The 27734-nt window shown below is 40.4% G+C and overlaps 1 protein-coding gene across 4 annotated transcripts in view; it reads right to left on the bottom strand.

The window, feature by feature from the left end:
- Positions 1-385: 385 nt before the first annotated feature.
- grb10b (growth factor receptor-bound protein 10b) overlaps positions 386-27734 on the bottom strand; it is a 64440-nt gene continuing 37091 nt past the window's right edge. For 2 of the 4 annotated variants that reach the window (XM_026185943.1, XM_026185944.1), the window contains exons 6-17: positions 10961-11117; positions 7007-7122; positions 6680-6754; positions 4217-4354; positions 3932-4042; positions 3510-3608; positions 3312-3389; positions 3066-3182; positions 2584-2650; positions 2379-2466; positions 2146-2239; positions 386-1260 (exon numbers count right to left, since the gene is read on the bottom strand). In XM_026185943.1, coding sequence (XP_026041728.1) covers positions 1114-1260; positions 2146-2239; positions 2379-2466; positions 2584-2650; positions 3066-3182; positions 3312-3389; positions 3510-3608; positions 3932-4042; positions 4217-4354; positions 6680-6754; positions 7007-7122; positions 10961-11117 — 1287 coding nt within the window. In that variant the 3' untranslated portion in view covers positions 386-1113. Of the gene's footprint in view, positions 1261-2145; positions 2240-2378; positions 2467-2583; positions 2651-3065; positions 3183-3311; positions 3390-3509; positions 3609-3931; positions 4043-4216; positions 4355-6679; positions 6755-7006; positions 7123-10960; positions 11118-12653; positions 13062-27734 lie in introns of those variants that run through there. The other 2 variants (XM_026185946.1, XM_026185945.1) reach the window with 2 other exon arrangements.

Raw genomic sequence — 27734 nt, 5'->3', positions numbered from 1 at the left:
TTTTATTTATTTTTTTAAAACGAACCACATTTCCTTTGATGTGTTGGTAGTTACCTCTAGAGGAAATGCTAGTGGTTATCCTTCCCTGTGCTGTGGCAAAGAGAAATGAAGCACTGATACCGTCCTGCATACAGCTGCAATAGTATTTTTTTTTCCCCAACTGAGCCTCAATTTAATTTGACCAAAATTCACTCTTCTAGTTTGTTTTTGTGGAAGTTGCTTTAAGAATGTCTTGGAAAACTGAATTGCAGGTAGAATAGATAAAAAGCTTATGTGAAAATCAAGAGCTTTTAAAATCCAGGATGCAAAAAGGTGGATTTTGTCTTTAGTAATGATAATAACTGAAGCTGTGTGTGGGAAAAGATTTTGTACTTATACCAAAAGCTTTGTTTCAATAACCTTTAATTTTTGCAAAACTCAATGGGATTAAAAAATAGAAACCCTGGTGCCTCAAAATGTCCATGCATTCTTATGACACTAGAGGGCGATGGCACCACCTCACAGTTAAGTAATGCGCCACTTGAGAGATCATGCGGCATCCAATGCCATGCCCACTTCCACGAGTACAAAACTAAGAGACAAACTCTTAATTCATTCTGAGGACATTTGATAAAAATGAGCGAGACTCGTTTGTCCTTAAAGAGCAGAGTAGTCCGCATGAAAGCTTCAATTCTCCTGCTGATTGTCCAGTTGAAGGGGAACGGTGCTCACATTTGAGCTGCGTGGTAAAACCTCGAGGGTCCACGCTTTTCTGGTGACTATTGGTAAGAATAATGTGGAAGATTCTGCAACAGCATCGACACAAATGGCAGTGTTCATTTCTTTCATCTTCTCTTAAAACTGCGAGCCTCTGGAGTGAAGTTGTGCATCAGACTCCTCGAACCTCCATGCAGATGAAACGAAATCCCCCCCCACCCAAAAAAAAAAAAAATATCAGCAGTCTCCAGCAAGCTCACAACAATATAAAAACAAGTGTAACAACAACAACGTCAGTCAATTCACCAGCTTCTTACAAAGATAAAAACAAAAAGAAACGATCAACGGGGAGATTCTTTTCATTTTAGGCAGAGTCAGGTCAAGTGTTGGGGGGCGGGGTCATGTGATCCGAAGGTGTCATAAGGCCACGACGGTGCACGGGTGTTTGAGTTTGCAAGGCAGCACTCCTCTGTTGAGCTGGTAGAACTCCACCAGCTGAATCAGGTCGGTGAACTTGGTGGCGCCGTCATCAAGGCTGAAGAAGCCTTGGCCATCCTCTTCACACTGGCGGCACAGGCGAGAGCGAACGGCAGAGGGAGGGAAGAGGTGGAAAAGACAACATCAGACTTTCCTCTTATGGATCAACAAAATAATTTGAAATGTCTGATCGGTGCATTTTTTAACATAGCTTATGAAATAATGCTTTAACCCTGAAAAGCCTGGATCATCAAGTGGAGTGATTACTGAACCTTATGACAAATTTAAAAATTAAATATCAATTTGCATATATGTGTTTTGATTTTGCCACATTTGGAATTTCTGTGCAATTTAGTTTTTTATATTAGTGCTGTCAGCGTTAATATCGTTAAAATGACGTTGACGCCGTGCAGCGGCTACATACCATACATACAAATAAAAAAATAAATAAAAATATAAAATATAAAAACACTGGTGGTTTAAAGATCACAAACACTCATAACTATGGTACACTTGGCATTACAGGGTTAACAGACTAAGCTACCATGGAAGATGCAGTATTTAACAAACGTATTAGACCAACACCCAGTGTGAGTTTTATGCCACAGCTGCCCTAAACAACAACAACAACAACAACAACAACAACTGCTTGTAATTATCAAATAATATTTTTCTTTCTGTAATGGTTAATGTAATGGTCCAAATTTAATATTGTATTTTAAAAAAAAGTTGAAAACAATAACAAACATTTAATTTGGCATCTTAAGGGGAAAAAATGAGTTCATTACTTACATACCTGAACAGGAATTATACTTGATTAATTTTTGACAGAGTTCTAAAACTCTTGTGTTTACTTACTTTAATTGTGGTCTAATAGATTTGGCAAGCACTTAAATGCAGTAAAGTAAAGCCATCAGGTGCAACAATATACAAACACGCACGAGACATGTAACAAGTAAGCGAGAGTCTTACCGGTAGGATCTGGAAATGCTTGATTTTCTGGTGATGGCACAATGTGAGCACAAACGCCTTGGGATTACTCTGACTGACTCTCAGCAGAAACAACCTGTGCGACAAAAAAGGAGACAAAATGTTGTAAAAGCCTTCACTTAGTGTTACAGATTATATATCTATATAGACACACCGATATATAAATAAATAAGTGTAAAAATATATAAAGAAAAAAGCTTTGCCAGCTTACTTACCCATCTACTTGTCCCTGCTGGTGGATAATGCGGTGGGACTCTTCTCTGGTTATCCTGCCATGGAACCAGAGCTGAGCTATGTGGATGACTGCAGAGAATAACATTTTTTTTTAAAGTACATTTTTATAAAATAACATTATATACACAGAAAGAATATGCAAAGTTAGGGAGCAGTTGCAAGTTTTTTTTCCTGTTTTGCATTTACCTGAGCTTAGTGAGGAGTGGTGTAATGGACTGTGGGACCCCAGTATGTTCATTCGTTGAGTCCTCTTCTGAGAAAGATGCCACACAGAGACAAAACAATGTGGTTTAGTTCATGGTCTGTTTGAGCGACAGTAAACAGCAGCAATTTGTAGCTTCTTAACATAATTCTGATAACTTTAAGTGAAAAACAATCACTAAAACAGTAAACAGGCTAAGGAAAGATCAGATCAAATGTGGTGAACGCATGGTCTAATTTTAAGACTGTGGAACCTGATCATTGTCTCCTTTACAATTGGACAGAAAATGGAATTTCCGACAGCCTAAATCAAGTACTTAAAAGTCACCTTGTACATTTATAAGTTAAATGAATTTTTCCAACTAACTCTCTATAATCATCGGAGCAAACATAAACAGAACTGCAAGGATCATTAAAAAACAAAAACAAAAAACCTAACAGGTAACAAAAAGCCGAGCATCTCTCACCCGCCACGCGTGCCCCTCCTCCATGGCAGCACTCTGAGCTTCGACCGGGTTGTCAATCACTCTGCCTATCCTCCCTGAGAAATCCATTGCCACGAGGGAGTTCTCTGATACGCTCCTCTAGAGGGAGACAAAGACACATGACAGTCAAAATACAAGAGTGCAGACAGACTACATACGAAGGCAGATCATTTACCTAAACTAAGTCAGACTATATCCTTACATGCATAATCACTCCAGTAAACTTACCACAGGAGCTGAAAAGTGTGAAAGTAAAGTTTTCCTTTGTTGAGGAATCTTGTAATTCTGGTACAATACGATCCCATACTGCAAAGGAAAAGGAACAGAGTAGTGAATAAAGGCCATCAAATTACTTGCATTACAAAGAATTAAAAGTATGCTAGAAGTCATGTTGGCTGTACTGTGATGTAGGCAGTGCAGAATTACCTTAAAGATTCGAAAAGCAGTCATCCAACAGCTTCTGCTCTGTTCGTCCTCTGCACACAGCATTCTCAGCTCCTTCATATCCCCTCTGCTTTTATTAGGCTGCCAATGAACAATTTACACAATCAGAACAGAGACTACGCTCACTGCATCAAACTCTTATTTTTGACACCACTTCTATCACCATTATTATTAATTGGAGAGAGAAAGATGATATGAACAACAAAACCAAAGACAGTTCATCTGAGTTTATAACTCATAAATCACAGGGAGGGAAAAAAAAAAAAAAAAATTGCTGCGCTGATAAACCAGTTCCACTGAGACAAGAAACGGCACAGGATATGAATCATACTCAGCTCATAATATTTCATCATTCCACTATTTCATAATTAGATAAAATCTGTTTCATCTCACTTGCGTCTCACCTTGATGCAGAAGCCGTAGTCTGTGGGTGCGCCGTGCTGCTTCTTGCCTGTGATGACAGTGAAGATGTTGCTGTCCTCAAGGTCTGCTAGTAACTGTAGATGTCTGGGCTCCTGGAGACAGAAATTAATAAATCAAAATATCAGAGAGGAGACAGCCCGGAGGCACACGAACAGACAGAGGCGTGTGCAACTCGGCCGTCAATAATACGGAGTTTCTTTCAAGGAGATTACATTTAAGGTGGACTGTATTTCGCGTCTGAGATGAATGGAGCGAGCCGCCGTTACCTTTGAGGTTCCTTTTGTAGAACAGTAGAGCCCTGAGCGCCGCAGAAACATGTAAACCTTCTTCCATGATTTCCTTCCCACGTCCTTCATGTACAGATGCCCCTGGATTTCTGGACAGCTGTTGGTGGCTAGGAAGTTCTAAAACAGGGAGCAGGAAAATGCAAATAAATAACAATTTATTCCCTCTGTCATTTCTTTTGTAAAAAGGAGCCAGATTACATCTGAAGCCTTTGAACCCCCTGTCACTACCACAGGCAGAAAGCTGGCACCATCTGTAGGGGTATCAAAGACAGGAGGCTCATTGTGACAATGTGTGAAAACTCAAAGGCTGTCACAATCCTGATAGTGACATTTGTACATTTAATTACAAAAAATAAGAGAACAGTATATGCATAATTTACTAATACTGCTTGGAAAAGATATGTCTGTTAAACTCAAAAGAAAAACTCCATTAAAACTGTGTCCTGTTGTGTTTTGTGGCTTTAAAATGAAAATCGTGCATTTCTACAGGGAAGCCTAACTTGTCTTATAGGTGTTTGAAGAATTGGGTGTTTGTGGTTTCCATGTTTTAGGAAAGCATTTCACCGTGAACTGCAAGTCAAGTTACTGAAGCTGATCTGGAATCTGTGGCTTGCGGGTAAAGGCAAACTGTTCCACAGTACTTTTGAATATTTAAAGCATGTGTTTCCCAGTGTTTTGGAAACAATTTGACATTAGGCTTCGTGCATGAACATTATCCAAACTCTGCACAGTCACACGGAACGTTAATACAAAGAGCTGTCCCTTGGAGGCCGTTCGCTTCAGTAACTTACTCACATGCATCTTGCATAATGCCAAATATTGCAAACACCTGGAGGAGCTCAGGATTAGAGAGCGCCTTGGTTTACACAGGACTCTAATTGAGTGCAAAGATCTTGTGTTTGGAAGAATTCCGGCTCTGGAAATTCCTGACAACTCCAGCTCACCTCATTCCGATCCAGTTATTAACTCCTCTATGCAGAGGATAAGTGCGCATAACTTCTATATGATCAGCCGGACTTAAAAGCTTTCTGTGAGTGGCTACCTTGAAGTGATGGATTCCACTTGTGATTTTAACTCTGACAGCTCCATTACATGATGCAGGAGAACGCCAGCCAATCCCATTAAGATATTTCAAAAAATAAATAAATAAATAAAAAATCTCCTACCAGACATTTTCTCTTTTTTGATATTTGTAAAGAGTATATTGGGAGTATTAGTGAGAAGCCAAAAAGTACACATGACACACATGTGGAAACAGTACTGAGAAAACATACAACAGGTAGGTGCAGATCCCAACTTGGCTAATAAAAACAAACTGAGTGTAATTACCTAGAACCCCAAAACAGAACACATGGCTCGAGGCCCGAGTCATTCTAACCAAAAGGTCACCATTTGAAAATTTTCCACTATGGAACTACACAAATTGTTTAAATCCTATTGCAGAGACACTCAGAAGATGGATGTATGAACATAAAGATATTTGGAGATTTATACACAGGAAATCCCACGAATATAAACCTGCCTCGGCCCAACCTGTCTAAGTCCTTACAGATTTCCTAAAGGGTGAGAAGTCTGGAGAAAGGATCATTCAACATCTAACATGTATCGACAGCCAGCTTTTCTGACAGCCATTTACAGCATCTGTGATAAAAACATGAATAATTTCCTAACATGTACAGCTGCGAGTTGGATCTGAAGCTCTGAATATGATGATACTGACAGGCACAATTTTGTCCACTAAGCAGAAGCCACTGGACACACCCACTGCAAATTAAAACGACAGCACATATTTGTAACTACATTAGAGAAAGTCCACTAAAAAACTTCAGCAAACCTATCAAGTTTTTTCATTTTGGTTGCTACTACAGCTTTGACAAAAAAAAGCATCTTAATATATCCGACCAGCCTCCTTCACAAAAGCGGCTCACCGAATTACCATCATAATCCTCCAGTCCACAACCTGCCCCCACCCCAAACCTCCCACAACATTAAAAAGGTAAATGTTTTAGAAGATATTTTATTTTTTGCCCCATCATTCATTCCGCTGTCTGTACATTTTAAAAGACACTGTTAAAAAAATTCAATTCAGCTGTGTTTTGCTTGTATTTCAATCAATAAAAAAAATAAAATAAAAATAAATAAATAAATAAAAATTCCCAACCGCACAAGGGTAGATCCGAAACTCTGCGTTCTATTTCTGATGGCTTAATTCCATCCATCACAAGAGCCGGACCTGTGGTGTGCGCCGAGACAGTCGTGTCAACAGGGGATCAACACTAGTTATTACTGCAGGCTCTGACGAGACACACTGTCTAAGGGTCAGAGGTGAGGTATGCCAGCTTGATTGTACAGTATGTATGTAGCAGGTGCTGACTCTGAAAACGAAACTGTTTGCGTGTTAAGAAGAGCAGCGAGACTGCAGCGTGTGTGAGCTGTACGTACCTGAAGGAGCTGAGATGGTAGAATTGCATGATTAGTTTCCTGGCACCACGCGACCATGTGCTCTGGGAAAAACGTCTGTTCAAAGAAGGAGGTGTGGAGAGAGAGAGAGAGAGGCAGAATTACAGATACTGTGACGATAATTATAGTGTCAGATTTTGTGACAGAAGCACAGGTGACTACTTTCATTATTGCAGTCTGCTGTAATTATGAAATAATCTGCAAGGTTAAGTTGGCTCAAATTTGCTGTTTTTACAGGCTCTGTATTTCAACAAGATGCCGTCACGAGTGACGTGGCAAGTAAAGAAGTGTGTCAGGAAAAATAATTACCAGGGGGTTTCTGAAGAATTCATATTTGGCATAGTTCTTCCTGAAGAGGAATCTACCGTCGCTGTTCATGGAGGCCTGGACCTGAACCACCAGCTCATGGTCTTCTAGACAGCGCTCTGAGAGGAGACGGGAAGAGAAAGTCAAGCTAATTTCACAAGCTTGGCCGAAAACATCTTCAACATCTCACAAACACCCTCGCACCAAACTTAAATAATTAAACAAGAGAAATATTAGTCATCAACATTTCTTGTAAACCAGAAATTAAACTTAAAGGGGGGAGAAAAAAACAAACAAACAAAAACTCAGTGGGGTACTTTCGGCTGCTCCCTTATTTCCCAGGAGATTGCCACGGTGGATGTTTAATTTGGCACAGATTTTACGCCGGATGCCCTTCCTAATGAAACCCTCCCATTTGTACAGGCTTGGCACCGGCATGAGGAGTACACTAGCTAGCTTGTGAGTTTGCGTCTCCTTCCGTGCTCAAACCAGGAATCTTTTACAATTAGAAGTAACCGTGTTTACTACTACTACACAGCAGAGCCAGAAAGGAATCAATCGCAGTCATTTGGTCTAAATTTAAAAAAACAAAAACAAAGATAAAGATTTTCCCAAGATAAAAAAGGACAGGATGTCATTATAATAATTGCAATGTACATATGTCCGTATGTTCCCCATCTCTGTCGCTGACGAGTGGACCAATCTTGATTAAACTTTGCATAAATATTGCTTAGGGCACTGAGTGCCAACATCTATATGGGATATACAAATACTTTATGCTAATCCCACAAAAGTAAGTATTTGTACATCTGACAGTTCAATTAAGCACCGAATAGAATCTCAGATTAGAATGGAATCACAATAGGATTTCTCACAGCATCAAACTGTAGTGATTCCTGGCATATGTATGTTTATATATTCCCTATGTAGTATATATCCATATAAATCACTAAACTACAGATGTGCTTTATTGGTTCGTGCCCAGTGCCTCTCAGTGCTACTAAATAAATGGTTAAATCTGCGAATCAACTAAAAGTGTCCTTGAAGGAATGTGGAGTCAGAGGTCCTGCTGATTTAGAGTTTCTGATTGTGACACATTGGACCGGAACATGAGTCACACGGTTACAGCCTCCGAGTCCTGTCATGTCTTAAATTAAAGACATCCTGCCTTTTCAAGTGCATCTAATTAAATAGTGGAACTTACCAAACTTTTTGAGGACCATTAGACACCAGATCAGACACAACTCTTTCATGTAAAAAAAAGGAATACTCGAGAGCAATTTTTCAGTAAACTCATCTCACATTATTATCTCATTCCATGAGCCCCCTCCTCTTTACCCCCGCGGCCACAATCTCCACTCTGTCACGACTCATCTTTCTCTTTCCGTTTAATCCTGTTGCCTGTCTGATGAGTCACTCATGTTCGTGACCGTGACTCACCCTGGCAGCCCCACCTCCCCGCCTGATAGTTGTTAACCTTTGCAAACCCACTAGCAGAGGTCAGTGTTACTTATCTCAAAGGGCCATTCAGCAGCATAGCAAGAGTGGGCAGCAGGAATAGGCACCGTATTGTTCTAGACTCCCGGAAACATCTATTCTCGTCTACCGTCCAACTGCATGTGCACACATTCGGGATCACATGCCGTGTGTGCTGACCCGACATAAAGCGGGGGTGCGCACGCAAATGGAGGCAGGAGTCTCACATACTGCTACAATTCAATTTCACTATATGAAAGAAATATTTAATGCACATATTACAGTGGCCGGCACCTCTCACGCAATTAAATATCAGCAAACAGCTACCGAACCGAGTTTTGGATATTAAAACGTTCCATCAAATACTTAACTGCATTTATCACAAATGCAATTTTGTCTTTTATGGCCACAAGGCTATTAAAAAAAAAAAAAAAAAAAAACCCAAAATCAATACTTGAGGGAGAATAAAGTAAACAAATGTAATTATGGCCTGTGACAAGCAATTAAGCACATCTGTTAGCTACTCAAAAATACTGACGAGAGCCACATATATGGAAATGTGTCAGCAAATGTGTTGTGATGCATACACTGAGCTTACTTTGATTTTTTTTTTTTTAAGAACACACATACAAATGGAGTGAAGCAAGTATAACATTAACAAACGGCACGCTGACGTCTCACTTACTGAAACGTCTAAACACTGGAGATGATAAGTAGCAATTCCAGACCTGAAAAGAACAGCGTTGCAGTACAGGTGTGCCAGAACAGAATAAAGGGCTCCCAGCCAAAAATGATGTCACTCACAATAAGCCAACTTAACTGTATTTGGCAGCAAGGTGCTGGCAGGAGTGATGAGAAATGTAAGCAGATCATGATAGATGGTGAAATGTAAGGTTAGAGCTTTGGGACTTTTACTTGCAGAGAACAGATCGTATTATTCCAAGTTTCCTCACCTGACAACATTAACAGCTAGCACAAAAAAATAAAATAAATAAAACTACACAAATATACTGACACAAGTTACTGGTTCATAAATTAAATGTCTTTTTTTTGTGTGTTAAACCGTGTTTCTGTCTACTGTGCACTTCACTTCCAGACATGCAGCTCTATATAAAATTACACCCCCTTCTCTCCCACATCTGTTCAACTGTGCAGACATGAGCAGAGAGCACAGGCTCAACTTGTCTCTCATAAGTGCTTTATAATTGCCCCCTCCTCGGGGGTTTCTTTCCTTTTTTCTTAAACAGTCAGCTGGCCACAACCTTCCAAAGCCCCTCTTATACTGCTGAGTCTAGCACAAAAATCACCCGGACATAAATGTAAACCTCTGCGGCCTTCTTAATGCAGCACCAAGTTAAAATAGAGCTGTCTTTATAATGCTACATTAGTAGTTTGGTAGTATTCGAAACTAAATGTCACATTCTTATACTTTTTAGCAAATCGGGGTAAATGTTAAGCCAAGTTGGCCGCACTGCGTTACCTTCTTTCCACCTTTTTGAATAACTTCAGCAGTGTTTACCTCTAAATACAAGAAGAACATATAGTATAACACACTACACATGTCCCTACTAATGAGCAGCAAAATCATCCCCATCAGGTCAGCATCTGGTGCACTCATTGGCTTCACCTCTCCATCAGTTACAATAGCAGGTCTAGTAACAAAAGCTTTAAACAACTCCATCTGCTAACACATAACCACCAACCTCTCAAACCGTATCAACTGTAATCACATTTTAGGTCAAAATATTTCCCAACAAATAGATCAGGGCTCATAATGACAGGTGGAAGTGTCCTGGATTCTTTGTCCATTCCCATTATGATTGTTTTGTATTGTTTTTATTTGATCTTAAATCAGTCTGCCAGAGTTAAAAATATCAGGACGTCCAATATAATTACTCTGCACTGGAACTACTTTCTCAAAAATTAAACAACAATCAAAAGCATACTAAAAGAACCTCAAGATATTGATTTTAATGTAATCGTGCACACATGGAGATTAGACTGTCTTTTGCTCTCATTTAACTGCTCGGTTTTGAGCTTTCTTTTAGATATTTCTTCCCCAAATAATCTTTTGTCTCTTCTCTATTGAATGTGAAAATAATTAACCTGTCAGTACTAAAATAACCCTCCTATCGGCTACTGCAACTTTCCACACAGCCACTGCGTGATACTGGATAAGATCAATGGAATTTTTGACTTCATGCATGCATATGCTTTCTAGCATGCACTCATGCTTGAATACACGCCTGGGTAAGAATCAGCGCCTCAACTGTCCAGCCAAGTATACGGGCATGCATGCATGCATGCATGCATAAATATCAATGCACCTGTAACTCAGTGATTGAATTGCAAGTCTGAGCCCACCCATGAGCCCATGGGTTTCTGTGTGGGAAAATGTGCCTGTTCATGTGTGCTCACGGGTATGTGTGTCTGTGTATGAGACTGAGAATGTTTTCAGGCTTCTACAGCTCTGTTCCTTACCTAGCCCTAGCAGTGGGTGGTGTTCAACAAGTGCCCAACTGTTGTCATCCACACAATGGCTTTTATAAACCAGGAGCTGGCACAGGTCCCTGGCTGTCATGTTGGCTGGGATCTCCACAACTTTACCCATGCCGTCTTCACTGAAGATCTTCACAATCTGTGACAAGAAATCCAAGGTTTCAGTTTGAGTGAACAGAAATCACATGAAGGTAGTCTGACAAACGAAATACTAAAAAAAAGTGAGAAGAAACTTTTACAGTAAACCCATCGTGACTTTTACACAAATCCTTTTTTTGAACACTAGAGTCTAATAGGTGGGTGAAGCCAGCAATTTTCCTCAAACACTGCAATACGGTTTCTCATATAGCACCTTATGCACTATAGCATACGCAGCCTTGTAATTACGGCACACAATAGAAAAGAACAGACATTCAAAACTATACGGTAATTGTGGCGTTAGAAATAACAGATGAGATTTTCTTATAGCAACTTGTCGATGTAATACAAAAGCAAATACACTCCAGTGCATAACAAGTGTCCGCTCTTGTGAACACAAAGCCGGTCCAAATGGGTACGTACTGAACACAGCTCAAAGAGAAGTAAGCACAGTTTTAAGTTACAGTATATAAAAGATGAGGAATACGAACACTGTGCTTTCCAGCTTAACCTCAAACAAAACTGTCTTAACTCGAACTGACTGTTGTTAAATTGTTTACTTTCTTTAATAACGCATTTCACACAGTAGCATCATGAACGTTGGTAATAGTACTCTAGCCAGCTCAAAAATAAATAATATCAATAAAACCCATATTTCTATTAAAAGCATGCTCGTTTGGGGAAGGTTGTAATATTTGGAGATGGTTGAGGTGGAATTTATTTTTATTTTGTACGAAACAAAAAGGACAAACAAATTTGGAGCGCTGTTACACCTCTGCATAAAATGTAAACACATCTACTCCACTGATCTTTCTATATATTGCTGTACAGCAATAATGCATGAGGTGCTGAACAGCTAAAACCTTCCTCTAATATCCCATCTGTGTGAGAGCCTACCATCACTATCCAGGCGTCTAATATTAGCATTAGTAGCACTACATCTATACTGTGGATAAGCCTTTTATTCCACCACATAATCCAGGGGATTTTGACAGTCCAAGTTCCCAGAGCCATTTTTTTAATAAACAGGACAACATGTGTTAACATTTACTTGATACATTTCTAATGCCCCCCAGAGAAACTAGAGCAACCTACTTAACCTACAGACAAATGCAGCCCTTAGTAGGCTGGATTCCTGTGTAGGCTAAGCTTTCACATGTATGCATGCCTCCCACATAATATCATGACAAAGAAATTCTGTTCTCTTCCTGAGCAAATACCCAGCTTATAGCATCACAGTTTGCACAAGCCAGGCCTAAGGCACTCTGCCCATCAAAGATGTTTAAGATGAAACGCAATGGAGCATATACCCCTTTTCAAGGGTGCTGACGTATTTGGATCCTTTTGCTCTGCTCACATCTTGGAAAAGGGAAAAAAAGAAAAAAAAGAAAAATGTCTTCGGCCTTAACAGTATTTACACATTACATTTCCTGCCTCAGGTTTAACGTGAAAGTACTTCAAAGAGAAAATGTCTTAAATTGTAAAAAGAGGAGAGGGAGGCGAAAAGAGAAATGAGACACAGGAAGAGGGGTCTTACCTCCACGGCCCGCAATAGGCAGCAGTCCGGGGAACACGAAGGCATTTTCGGAATGAATCGGCTCCCACAAACACTCACATAAGCGCACTCACTCCAATATAGTCAATAAGACAGAAAACCTCGCTGTTCTGTCGCCCTGTGTCCTCCAGAAAGAAAGGTACCAATTTGAATGCCAACAGCTGACAGTTGTGCTACCTGTCATGAGGCTAGTCCTCAAGTCTATCTGTAGACTGCAGTCTCCAAAAAAGAAAAAAGGAAAGGAAAGGAAAAGAACAAACTGTCTGTGTGACCTAATGCCGGTATGTATACAGCGCACAGGACGAAGACACTGAAGCAGTCGGCAATCAGATGGTACAGTAGAGTGCTTCCAGTGCCGGTTGAGTCTGACAACTATGCTCTGTCTCTCTCTCTCCCTCACAAAGGGTTACAGCCTCAGCCATGGGCTCTGAGGCACACTGAATCAAACCACACGCTCACTAACCAATCATAAAGCTGCAGCAGGCTGATGTAATCATTCCCACACAGACCTAGGCGCGCACACAACACACACGCGCTCCCTCCGAGGCACTCAAGTAGACACACATACGCACAGTCATGCACAAACACAGCCAACTTTTTCAGACCTCTTGACGATCTGTGCTTAAGTTTCTTTTCAGAGCTCGATGCAAGAGGGGGCACGTTTGGAAAGAGTGCGGCACAGTGAAGAGGACAAAGACAACAACCCCCCCCCCCCCCCCAAAAAAAAGTTTCTCTTTATTGCTCCTCTTGTTCCAAAATGTTCGCAAGTTTTTAGGTGAACGTTCGGAGGCTTGTCCATTTTTCCTTCTTTTGTGTTCACCTTCCCTCCCTTCTTACCTGCATTCCTCCCTTTATGTGGCTTAACTTTTAACTCCCAGCTTACAGCAGTAACAAGACTCATTACAGTGCAAATGAAATGAAACAGACCTGGGCTGGCACTTCAGCACTCCAACCTCCTACTTCTCCCGTAGTGGCTCGCTTTGTGCAAACATTCTTTCTCTCTAAAGAACAAAAAAGCTAGAGACTTCTGCACACATGCACACACACACACATCACACCGCTCCTTTCAACTCTGATATTTAATATAGCATCAGACAGACAAAAGCTTTGACACACCCCGTCTGGGAAAGGCAAGAGGAGCTTTACCTTATCCTTGAAGTAACTTCCCCTTCCCCCCCCCCCCTTACTTCTTCTGGGAAAAGCAGGATGCGTGTGCTTATACATGTGTGGGTGAGGTGTGATGACAAAATGAGCACAGTTCCTCGGAAGAAAGGAGGAAATAGTGGTTAAAGTGGTAGCGGGAAACTTTGGGGAGAGAGCGGGAAAGAGTAAGGCTGGGAGAGAGGGGAGACAGGGGGAGAGTGAGCGAGCAAGGGAGAAGTGTATGATTGAACATGGGCAGTGGCAAGTATGTGGGAGTGTGTGTGGGATAGGGAGAAAGAGACAGACGGATGTGAGATGTGAAGGAAAACGAGTGGGAAGCAGAGGGAAGTGAAAAAGAAAGACTGTCTGGTGACACGCTGCAGCAGAATGTGTAGTATGAAAGCTCTCTATTGTTAACCGTCTCTAGCCTGCACAGCTGTTCCCACACACCCCCTCACTGTCACTGCATTCACCCTCACTGAGACCAGGACACACTCCCATGCATACGTCACAGTTTGTTGGCAAGCAAGGAAAGTCCCAGGAAGGCTGCACGCATCATACATGTGATTTAATCAAACTGTTTAGTAGCGAGTTTGTTTTGTTGTTGGTTTTTTTTTTTTTTTTTTTTTTTTTTTAAACCTTGCACATTAGGGCTGTGAGGGTCAACAAAAGTGCTCTTCTTTTGGTAAATTAGAACTCCTTTGCACTAACCATTTAAAAGCATTGTATCACCATCTTTGCCAATTTACATTCTATGACTGTGCACCTGTTTTATTAAGATCACTCTAAAACTGAACAAAACTGCCAAGTAAACAAATATTTTTTGAAACCATGCATAGCTGGTGGTACTCTGGTACACACACACACACACACACACACACGCAAATCAACCAGAAATCACCAGTTACTAGACTGATGGCATTTTCTCTAATCCACACAGGGTCAAAGTTGTACATACCATAGACCTCCACTAATATTATGTTAAAATCGCTTAGTAAGTTTAGTAACCATCAACAAACTCATAGCATAATTCTGGCTTGATATTTGGACACTCTTCTTGGCAGAATTGAGTTAATTTAAATTGGTTGGTTTCCTGGCTTTTAAGTACAGTCCACAAATTTTGCAACAGGGTTGAAATCAGCTTTTGAGAAAACTACTCAAGAAGCCTAATGTTGAGTGTTGAGATTGTTGTCTTGTTGGAAAAACCAGTGGTGTCAAGGTTTCGACCATCTACCTGCTGATGTAAAGTAAAGTTGAATAATTATGATTCCATCTACTTTTTGCAATTCCATTAGTGTCAAAACAGGCCCAGAACATGATGCTTCCACCACGCTTAACAGTCAGTACAGTGTTTTTAGGTTTGAAAGCCTCACATTTACTCCTCCAAACATACCTTTTGTCATTGTCGCCATATGGCTCAGTCTTTGTCTAGTCTGACCAGAAAACTTCACCAAAAAGCATTTGTCTTTATGATGTGGGCAGCTCTAAGTTTCACTCAAACTTTAAGGTTTTTGGGCGTTCCCATTGTTCCGAGTATTGGTCAGTCCATTGAGTGCCGTCCAACAAACCCTTACCTGGCATAGAGAAACTTCCAGTTGTAATCAATCAATCATGATCACTAACGGCATTAATAGACTTTGACCTTGTCAAGTTAAGACATCGTAAAACCGTCAGCACCACCTAAAAAATTCAAGTGAATGCATGTCTATATTTGAGCCTGTGTTGCTTTCTAGACACATGATGAAGCTAAAACTGGGATTAACTACTGAAAATAATAACCAGCATCTGCAAGAACAGCATGACTTATTGTTGGAAAAGCATCCGTTTTTATGTTACTAAAGAACCAACACATGGACATGTTTCACTGTTAAAACAGTCAGGAATACACCAATGAGCTACGAGAGTGTGTGGCTTGGTTTGAAAGTAAATTTTCCTTTTCTGTCATACCTTAGTGTTCATAAAAACAACATACAACTGTATGACCAAAAGAAATTTGTGCATATAGTAGAAAAGAGGAAGGAAAGCTTTCAGAGGGCCTCTCAACCTCTGTGATGACTCAGGTCTGATAGCTGCCCCGTGATGCAATCCCCCAAAGAGAGACTGAAAGCTTCTAGCAACACACATATACACAATCGAGACAGACCGGAACCAGATGTGTTCATATATGCATCTTCATATACACTGACCCATTTTTTTTTTGTATATTACAGTATCTGCACAAACATACATGCAGAATTCTCCAAAGATACAGCTAGACACAAATTGGAGAAATACAGTTGGGTCAAAGCAAAGCTGAAATATGTACACAAGCATGTGTGTGCATGCCCTGCAGCCAACACGCACACTCACATCAATCTCTGAGAATTGGCTGCAGCTCTATAAATAGTTCCACTGGTATTACGTACACATTACAAGCTATTACATCAGACAGGAGTTACTAAAGACTATTAGCCATTTGGCACACAAGCCTGCACACATTAAGATCCAACACATACAGGAAGTTTTGTTAGAAGGTAAAAAAGCTGGCAGGCTGGATGACAGCTGTGCCATAGGAGAAGAGTCAGTGTTCATAAAACAGTAGGAGGGAAAGTGGGGACGACGCTAACAACATCCATATTTAATTCACTGTAATCAAAGATAAGTGATGAATTAGAAATAAAATGTCTCAATTATTCTTTGTCATTACTAATATGATCTCAACCTTCTGGATTACATGAGCTACCTAACTATGGCATTTTTAACTATGCATATTTTAAATAGTTTTATCTTTGTAATTTTGGAAGGGGTCCATGTATTATCATTTGTGGATGTTGCAGGTGTTGCAAGCGAACACTGACTATTAAAAACTCCTGCACTTAAATTCAACATCCAATGGATTTGAAACCATGCAAAACCACTTTGTCAGTGGGAATTTGTACACCTGGTAGGGCTGCACGATTAATCGTTAGAAAAATCGCGATCTCGATTCATACTTATGTGCGATCTCATTTCCAAATGACAACGATTTAAAAAAAAAAAAAAAAAAAAAAAAGACGACGACGTCCCGGCATTTTGATCCGGGACGTAATCTGCAAGAAAACAAGCGCTCACTCTTCCTGCTCAACAAATGACAAGGGCGGAGCCTTATACCACGTGGTACAGAAGCTGTGCCGTGTGATGCTAAAATTAGCAGGGAAAAAACAACGGAGAGCACGTCAGGGATGACGAGAAAGTGACAGGAGAAAATCCGTCCCGGTCAACCACCCAAACATCAATAACGGGAACCTTATACAGCGCTTCCCTATACACGTCGAACTCCCACAGGCACAAAGAAATTACGGAGGCTATCACTTATCACCTGACCAAAGATATGGCTCCCATCAACACTGTGCAAAACGAGGGATTTAGGAAAATGATCAACACCCTAGACAAACGCTACACAGTGCCGTCCCGCAACTATTTTTCTATTGTTGCACTACCTGCTCTATACACGCAGCACCGAGCAACGGTGGAGACGGAATTTCAAGCAGTACAACATTTTGCGGCAACAACAAAACGTGAGACATTTGTTGTTTTATGTTTATTTATTGTTTTTATGTTCAGTCTCAACTGTTACGAAGTTGATGTGCAGTTAATAAGTGCAATAAATATTTATACTGGAAAAGAAAATTGTGAGAGAATCGTGATCTCAATTCTAAGCCAAAAAAATCGTGATTCTCATTTTATGCAAAATCGTGCAGCCCTAACACCTGGTGCAAGTTAGTGTGGATATCCCCCCACACCCTGGTGAAGACGCAACAATGCTGATGCAAACATTTGAATGTATTGCCTTAGTAAGGCTTTAGGTCACCAGAATAGCTTCAATATGCCTTGCTGTGTCATGTTGATGATGGTGCCGACTGTTATTTTCTTTGATGTAGGTCTAATATCCCACATGTGTTTCTACAGGTTGAGCTCTGAAGACTGATAAAAGGCTTTCTTAAAGGTCAAGTCAACTTCAAAGTGATTTTCAGTGGCCTTTCCCTCTAAGCACACAAGTGGACAAAAACTACCAGCAAAGGGTCAAGGGTTCAGGTTTTTCTTTTAATTGCCACCCGTCTGTATAACTGCCATCTCTGTTTTACAAAAGCCCTTCATGTTGCCAGAGAAGAACTGTAGCCATTGATAGGCTGATTTGGCTCACACGACCCACCCTAGTTCCATATTCCCATTAACAAGTACGCCTTATAAAGCCCCTCTGACTGTAATGCAGGGCTGTGTGTGGTCCAGGGCGCTCCTGGAAACTGACGTCTGGATGATGAGATGGAGGCACAAAAACCTGAATGAGCCTGGGACAATTGGCCATCCCTGGTCAATGCCTGTAGTCAGCATAAGTGGGAGGCATTAGCCAAGAATACTCTGCTGACTCACTAAGAAAGGATAGTGAGTGGTCCCTCACCATCCAATTACAGCATCAAATTAAGACCCAAGATATAAAAGGGCCTATCTGGGCTTAGCAGAGCCAGGATAGGGCAAAGTCCAGAAGGCAAGAATAAAAAAAAGGTTTACTGGACAAGAGACAGAGGAAAAAAGATGATGAAGAGGACTGATGTATAGAGAGAAGCAAAGAAGGAAACAGTGCACAGTAACTGTACACATTTAAGTATGGTGGCAAGCTGCCATCTCTGCCACTGTGCAGCCAGGAAGAAGACTATACACTCTATATTGGGCAGTTAGTTAGCCCACAGAGCCTGCTCTGTCTGTAAACAATGGAGTCTTAACACCCATTTAGACCCAAAGTTAAAGCTTGGAGGATTCCAGAACCGAACTGAGTCAAATTTAATTACCAAAGCAGGCCATGTAGCAAAAATTTAGGTCAGACATTTGGATAAGAAACAGTATTTAACAGCCACAGGAAATTAATATTAGGAATATGAAGGTAGAGGGAAGGTACGTTATATTTTGACTTCAACTAAAGTGTTAGTTGCCATTTTAAAAGCACCTCAGACCCCATCTGCACTTTATTAGTTAGGTCAAAGTCATATTCAAGTTTAGTGGGTTATAAAAGCAGCCAAGTTAAATGAACTTGATAAATGTGTCAAGTAAAATTACAATTACTGTAATTTGACTATTTGTCACAAACCCCATTGTTATAGTCTTGCTTTTCTAAAAGCAAATTGTTTCTTTTAAATGGAAAACTCACAGCCCCGGTTTTTAAATGCATTATTTTTAAACCACAGAAACGCAATAATACGAGTTTACAGGAGTGGCAATAAAATGTGGTCACGGTAACAGAAGTAATTAACGTGACTGAATTTAACGTGTATTAAAAGTGTGTTTATTTGGTATGTGTAATCTTTTTTTTTTTTTTTAAAGCGTGGGTCTTGTTCAAAGCTAGCCGTTACATTACTTCTGTCTCTCGTAAACTTAAGACAGAACTGTTCATTCAGTACGTGCTACAAAAGAAAGCCACTGCCGAAATACAGCTACAGCGTAGTCAGTTATTTTGTGTATTTTTAATGCCAAAAAAGTTGATAAGAAAACTAGAGGAAACTATGCTTACCCAAAAATGTAAAAATCCATGCAATTTACTAATGTTCATTTGAATTTTAGTGGCACACTATTAAAAATTGGTTGAACATGCACAGTTTATGGCAACACGCTTTAGTGAAGGCCATCTAGACTGGGTTACCACGATGCAAGAACGGAGTCCCCCTATTTACTGTGACTACCTGCTGAGAAACACCCCGCATGGAGTCAAATATTTTACCAACAGGATTAGAAGTGGCAGTAAATGCTTAATTGTGCACCAGGGCTGATTGCCATCAAACCCTGGGGAGCAAATGTGCTTTCAGACCACTGCTGATTTGGACACACTGTCCAATTACAGCAGGAGGGCAAGATGAGGGGGTGGTGGAATTGGATGAACAAAGGATGACATCATTAGTATGATTTTGGCACTAAACCAAGAATGGTCCACTTGTTGTATGGCAAGCAGTGACAGTGTTGAACTGTGACCCTGAAGAAAGTTGAAACGACCAGCTGACGTGAGTGTATTCCTCTCATTTGCATTTCATACAATTTTATAAAATCTAACTACATTTTTACGCTACAGAAGGGAGAGGAAGCTACAGGTCTCTGTAGCATGATTGATTGAAGAAAAAACAAAGAGACTAATAGCATAACAGGCAAGTACAAACAACGATTTCCCATTCAGAGGAATCACAGCATGTGCCTCCGTTCTGTACAAACTGTCCTCAATAATGGGAGTTTTCTCTGGAGACATCAAGATCACAGTGTCTGTCTGTCACATTCTCTCTCTCTCTCTCTCATTGCTGACACAAATCCCATTGCCAGCTTTTTGAGTCGAGCACTCGTCTCTTAAGTTTCTTGGATCAGAGTCTTTAAGCAATGGGGAAAAAAAGTTGGTCTGAAGGCTGGTTGATTTCAGCGTTTCCCTTCTTTTTGTCATTTTCCCTATCGTCTACATTTTTCCAAGTTAAAGCTTCCAAGGGATGCTTATAGGTAAAAAAAAAACAAACAAACAAAAGAACATAACTGGCTTTTCCATGCCATTTATTTTTTACTTAAGAGCCGTCTCCTCGATTTGGAAAGCAGTTCTAGTGGCATTCAATCATCCATTCGCTTCCGCTTATCTTTTTCAGGGTCACAGGGAGCGCTGGAGCCTATCCTAGCTGTCATAGGGCGACAGGTAGGGCACACCCTGGACAGGCTGCCAGTCTGTCACAGGGCCAACACAGAGACAAAGACAACCATTCACTCACATTCACTCCCGCATTCACACCTATGGGCAATTTAGTGTTTCCAGTTAACCTAACCCCACTAAGTGCATGTCTTTGGACAGAGGGAGGAAGCCGGAGTACCCGGGGAGAACCCACACAAACATGGGAGAACATGCAAACTCCACACAGAAAGACCCCGGCCTGATGGTGGAATTGAACTCAAGATCTCCTTGCTGTGAGGCAACAGTGCTAACCACCGTCTGTAAACATCCAAACAGTCTGTTGCAATCTAGGGAGATAAATGGTTTCATTTTTTACACTAAAAGCATAACTTAGCAACAAATTCATGTAATAAATAACTGAAAAAAACCCTTTAACAATACTTAAATTATCCCTCTTAGCAGCTTTTAATTTCTTCCTCCCTCATACTCCTGTCGCTTCTCTCCTTTTTTTGCCTTTCCACAGCAGCAGTTTCTGAAATCTGATCTGTCCTACTTTCCCCAGTCAGAGACAGAGAGGGAGAGAGCGAGCGAACTGGGGAAGGCTAGGAGAGAGGGAAATGCAGTCTTCATGACCTACATGAGTCCAACAGCTCTGTTCAGCTTCAGCCAGATAAAATGCCTACAGGCAGCAACACACAGCTGTCTATGTGCGACGCACGGATATAAACAAACGGACATGTGTATACATACACATGTACATACACCTTGAAATATGTGTGCAAGAAGAAGAAAGAAAAGAAAGAAAAACATTCCCTGAAAACCTTGTGCTAGAAAAGGCCTGATGATGTAAAAATACTTAGTTAAGCTTCATGCACTACACGTTAAGCTGTTATCATAATCTGATGAATGAAAGTATTCTCACACATATTTGACACAGACCATCACGTATAGACTGAGAAACAGAGCAGAAAGCAAACAGTATCAGGGATTCCCATTAGTTGTGGGAGTAATATGATCCCGCCCTTTTAGCTGGGAGAAATGTGGCTTCTAATCTTACACTGCTTCGGGGACAAGGAGTGAAAGATGGACCCTTAAAGGTGTATCATCCTCCAGTGCCTGGGTGGTCTCACCATGCTCCCATTAAAAGACAAATTATTCAGTTAAAATTAATACTGAGAGGTAGTAAAAACAACTAAATTATATGCAACGCTCGGAGCTTTCTTCCAAAACCCCAAGGAAGGACCAAATCTCACCAAAAAGTAAATGCCTCCTAAATCCGTCACTAAAACATAAGTCTTTGATGAAACAGTAGGGATGCTGGGATGAAAAGGGATCAGTATTTACTTGGAGGTCTCTTCCGGTTTAGCGATAGTTTAGCTTCATTCTTGGGCTTACTCAAGAACGAACATGTTCTTGCTCGCTTTCTCTTGAACTTCAAAATAAAAGTACTTAAAACACTTTATCTCAAACCTCCAGTTTAATCTTTATTGCTCTACTTTATGTGCTTTTAATCATACTGCAGCACCATGGCTGATATGGGATTATTTTAAGTATTTATAACAACAATGCTTCAACAAATATCAGGTCTTTGTTGGATTTTTTCGTAGTTCTGAAAGAAATTACTTTAAGAAGCTGTCCACCTGCTGTAGATTGTTTGGGGTTTGTTTTTTTAGGCCTGCCGCTTCTGTCGTTTTTGACTTGTCCAGTTTCCTCAAATTGTATTATACAATTCAAACAATACAAAGATTTGTCAGGTTTTCAGTTTGGAAATCACCTTGTTTGTGCAAAAGAGCAACAACTTGATCCCTGTCAAACTGGATGTTTTTTCTCCCATAGATTCAACTAAAGAAATGAAACAAATGTGTGACAGGCTGCTAGTAATAATGTGCCTAAAGATACAATTTAAATGTGGTTCTTTCCCCAAGTTGTGTGTATGCAGACAACACTGGTTCATCTCTAGAATTGGGGATTAATTACGAGTTAATTTTTTATGCTTTAATGATTCATAGGTCAGCAGTGTTAAGTGAAAATGGGCAGCCATAATGATTGGACAGAAAACACCAGTGTCCAAAGAAAAACTTTGAATGACTTTGAGAAGTAATGATCACATGAGTCTAGCTGGAAGCATAATATTAATAAACGAGGGCTGGATCAAGACTTGTAAAGCATTTGCATTTTTCCACAAACCAAGTTCATCTCAGGTCTTTATTATGGTGGGTCATTTTATTTTCTAAGCATTTCCCTTGATATTAATACAGCTGTGAAATAAGATGAGCTGCTCTGTTCCGAGTCCCAATTATTGTTTGTACTCCAACTAATCATGCCAGTGTATTAAACAGGCTGTGTGTGTACATTTGTGCCCGTTCATCCATGTGTGGCACTAGCAGGCCGAGACATGTTTCCATTTAGTGGCTCGGGATAAATGCGGTGCTGACACACGAGATGTTCCAGACTCGACCGCAACCTGGCTGGCTCCCCTCCAGGTTGTATTTGTTCAGCGGGTGCCAAACAATTTGTATTTTGCAGCACTGAATACTGCAAATCCACTCACTTAATTCATTGTGTATACACACAGAATTTGCAGGACAAATGTCTCATTGGGTTGCTCTACATTTTCAGAAGTGTACCCAAGTGTCTGTTTGGTACTTCTGCCTTTTCAGGTTCCTTCTTTAAAAGATAATCCTACCATTGAACATTACATTTACTTTGCCACGCCCATACAGGAGGTTAATATGAGAGCTATTGGGATATGTTTTAATGCAGTCGATTACATCAGCAAAGCAGAAAATTAAAAAAAATAAACTGCAAAACTCTTTGATTACTTGGGTTAATCATTACATTTCACAGATATAATAATAAGAAAGTCAGCATACGAGTTCTCACAAAGGGTTACTGCTCCTTGCATTTTATTTTTACTCCTGCCACAAAAAGCATCACTTTGAGCTCAGGGCTAGATATAATGTTAGGAATAATGAGGCCAACAGGCAGACATGCATCAAACACACATGTCTATACACACGCACAATAAAACATCCAGTCTGAGTTACAAATAATCACAAAGACATAAACAGTACAAATCACACACACGTACACCACAAATGTATAAATGTAACTCGCCAGTGATTGCAGAATACAACAAGTGTCTGTATGTGTGTGTTTTCCATGTTTTACTTTAAGATCCACTTAAAAGCAAGGCTGGCAGCTGGAAGAGTGAGCCAGCAGATTTCTGGCGCTGCGTCACCTTTGATCTCTGCACAGTGTGGCTTGCAGAACACGGGAATGCGCGCACATAAACGTACTGTCGAGCACTCACAAACCTACAGATCCCCTATCGTAAAGACAGCCGTACGTGCGTTAGAAATGTGCAAATACACAAAAACGACCCTCCTCGCCAACAGACCTCTACTTTTGCATACATGCGCGCACACACACACGCACAGCTGCGCGCAGCCACAGATGTTCCCACACATTAAGGCCAACAGTTTGGGCATCAGCAGCATTCCATTCTGAGTTTACAATGGAAAAATCTGCCCTTTGACCTGGAGCATTTTCAACATTCATGAAAGCAACAGCCAGGGAATGCCTTGTTTGAGTGCTGAGAGGTGGGATGGATTGATGTCCTTTATTTATACATCAGCTGTTTCTGGTTAAATACTGTTATGTTTATTTTCCTCCTCCAACCAACAGAACGGACGTCTAAGAATTCTGAGTTTTATTAAAATGACAATCCATTTATACGTGGAATAAACAGTACACCTTGTAAAACTATTACATATTATTATAGTCTCCATTATTTTGAAGCTTCTTTAATCACTATTTTGAAAACAAACAATCAAAAAATTAAATAAAATGTGTGAATTTTGAACTTTTAAGATGACTTGACATGCACAAACTGAGCATCAGAATTGATGTGATTTTAGTAACCTGTTTTTAGTGCCAGATGGGCTGTCTGAGTATTTTAGAAACTGCTGATCTGCTGGGATTTCCCACACAACCGTTTCTAGCGTTTACAAAAAATGGTCAGAGGGAAAATATCCAATGGCAGTTCTCTGGAACAAGCAGGTGGTCAGAGGAAAGAAGGAGGCCAGGATGCCTCAACCGGTGGCAACAGCAACTAAAATAACTACTAGTTATAACCAAAGTCCACTTCAGGTCATCAGCTAAGAACAGAAAACTGAGGCTAAAATTCAATGATCACCAAATTTAGACAACAGAAGAGTGAAGAAGCTTTGCCTGTCCTGATCAGCCTTGAGATACAGGAAGTTGGGTCCAAATTTGGCATAAATAACAGGAAAGGGTAACAGTGTGGGGGATGTTTTCATGGACTTATCAACTGAGCATTGTTTACCCGAGTACTGTTGCTGACAACACCCGTTCCAGTTGCCGAATCCTGCTTCCAGCAGGATAATGCAATTTGTCAGATCATCTCAAAAGGATTTCTTGCATATGGCAATGACTTTATCCCTCCACAGTCACCAGATCCCAGCACCTCTGGGATGTGGTGGAATGGGAGAGTCACATCGCAGATGTTTAGATAACACATCTGCAAGAACTTTGTGATGTCATGATGCCAATGTGGAGTAATATATTTGAGGAATGTTTGCAAAACTTTTCTGAAACTATGCCATGAAGGCATCTCTAAAGGAAAAAGGCAAAAGGCAAATAAAAGCATGTAGCAAGGTCCCAAAAAAAAAAAAAGTTGTCTCTATTCATCTGGACGTAGCGTTTTCAGTGGGAGAAACATTTCCTCACTCGTTCCAAGTGACTTGTGCCGTCTCAACTGACTGTAAAACTTTTAAAAAGCACATTTGCATAATGACTGAAACTAGCAATGGGCTGTGAGGCCAGTGTTAGTCAGTGGCCTGTATTTCCAGATGCAATATTTGCATAGAGATGGTGATTTTACATGCAAGGCTCTGTTATCTTTCAGAAAACACATAATCAGATGCAATACTTTTATAACACTGAACATATTATATCTGAAGAATAGCCAGTGTTCATTCATGCTAGAACACTGATGAAATTTTAGACTGTCAGTTTTCTTAAATCTGCCTAAAAAACACAGCAATTACAATTTTATTTAATCCGACTTGCTCAACTGGACATGATGATGACACTGAAAACCAACAGCCCATTTGCACATTATTAGTGTCAACCAATCTTCCCCAGCTTGTCTGGCACTATGAGCTATTTTGGGTTTGTCATATCATCATGTGCAAATGAGTATTCATCTACAGAACTTAACTGTCACAGGACACACTTGGAAGTACTAGGGCCAAGCTAAGACCAAGTGGATCTTTGGATGACTAAAAGCTTGGAGTAAAGACCTAACAAGAGATGATGACAGAGAGAAAAGGACAGATGCAGTTTAACACCCCCCCCCCCATTGGGATGATAGTGAAACAGACAAGAGAAGCCTGCCATAATGTGGAGTAAAGGGCTACAGGACATACAGGGTATGCTGAAGCCAACAAAATCTGGCTATCCAGTGACCATATCACTGCTTTTTACTCCAGAATGAATGGGACAACTATGGAAGCACAGCATCCACCAAGCAATGACTACACTACTGTTGTTTCTTAGAGGATTTCCCATAACACAAGCATACATGCTGTCCTACATGGTTCACAATGGGTACATGTATGTAGCCGGAGAACTGCCTAAAATAAAAAGCATGTTGGCAGTAATACAATGTACAGTACCTATGCACGCTTTTAAACATGCCACAGTAGTTAAGTGTCAGTGATCTTACAAAAAAAAAAAAAAAGCCTGTGAAAGGAGAGCTGAGAATTAAGTGGAGGAAAACGGGAATGGGTTGGGATGGGGTGGCTTTTGGGGGCTGGGTGGGTAATTGCGAATCATATGGCTGTGTCAAACTGCGTGGCCAATGATTCCTGACAGCCCTGCACTACATCCTCATGCACGGAGGCCAAGGGCTGAAGTAAGGAGGACCAGAAAGACAGAAGTATGAGTCTGTCAGAAAACGCCTGGAGGTCGGAAAATTCTGTAAACTAAACAGAAACTTCTCCACAGCAGACTGGCTGCTTTAATTTAGTATTTGGAGGACATGCAGATGAGTACACAGAGACAATGTCAAAGACAGAAGAAAGGGCAGAAAGAAGAAAAAAGGCACACAACAGGGCACATATGGTTTAAATGATAAAGTAGAAAGTAGGTGCAATAATTTACATGCTCACCATCCTACATGTCAAACCTAAACAACTCACTTTCTTCTTTATGGATCTGAACCACTATACCACAAGAAAGTGGTGCCATCGTCTCCGAAACTGGACCTCCTTATTAGGCACTGGTGTGAGATGAGATTGCTCCATGGGAGAGTTTTTAGTGGAAAGGTGCTGAATCAAATTTCCAATGAGACATACTTTCCATTGCTATCAACAATGGATAGACAGTGCCAGTGCTGTAAATAGTTTACAGAACTCACAAAGAGAAAGAGGCGTTTGTGAATGCAGCCACACATGTATCTAAAAAACAAATATACCCGTATGCATGGACGGATGCATAGCGCGTTTGCATGTTTACAAAAGTGTGTACACCGTAAACACACAAAAGGAGTTAAATTTTCCATAGTTGCTCTTCTTTGTAAAAGTTTGGTGATCCGTAAAAAACCTGCAAAAGGTCCTGTTGGTCTTTTTTTTGTGGGGGGGGCTGTTTATCTTTATGGGTATGTTCAAGGTTTATTACAGTCTCAGTATATGTATAGCAGAGATTCAGCACGTCATGCTAACCTTCAATTATGACTGGCAAACAGATCTCTCATAATTAAAATCAAACCAGTCTCACAAGACAAACACTTCATGATGAAATTAAATGTTTACACAGCGCGTGAAAGATGTAAACAAAACGTTAGCTTGGAGTTGTCATATACAGAACAACAGTAATAGGAGCCAGACTGATTTATCATAGGGCCAATATCATCAGCTGGTAATTAGCCATTTGCTAATGAATCACAGCAGCAATTACAGTCGGTAAATTACAATTTAAAAGATTAAAAGTAAAGATGACCCTTCAACCATGTTATGGGTGTGGAAATAGAGTTTGTCCACCTGAGGCATTCAACAATTTCCTCTCCTACAAAGACAACCCCAGCCCAGTTTATGTCCAGCTGTGTTGGGAAAAACTAAATGCTGCCAGATGTATCTGAATATTGGAGAGGAGAAAAAAAAACAAAAAAAAAACAAAACAAACCACACACCACCAAATATTGGTCTATGCCTTAAAAGTCTAATAATAAAAAATAAAATTAAAATAAAATA

Source organism: Astatotilapia calliptera, chromosome 11 (assembly GCF_900246225.1).
Source record: "Astatotilapia calliptera chromosome 11, fAstCal1.2, whole genome shotgun sequence".
NCBI classification, from domain to species: Eukaryota; Metazoa; Chordata; class Actinopteri; order Cichliformes; family Cichlidae; genus Astatotilapia; species Astatotilapia calliptera.
This window is presented reverse-complemented; position numbering and strand designations above follow the sequence as displayed.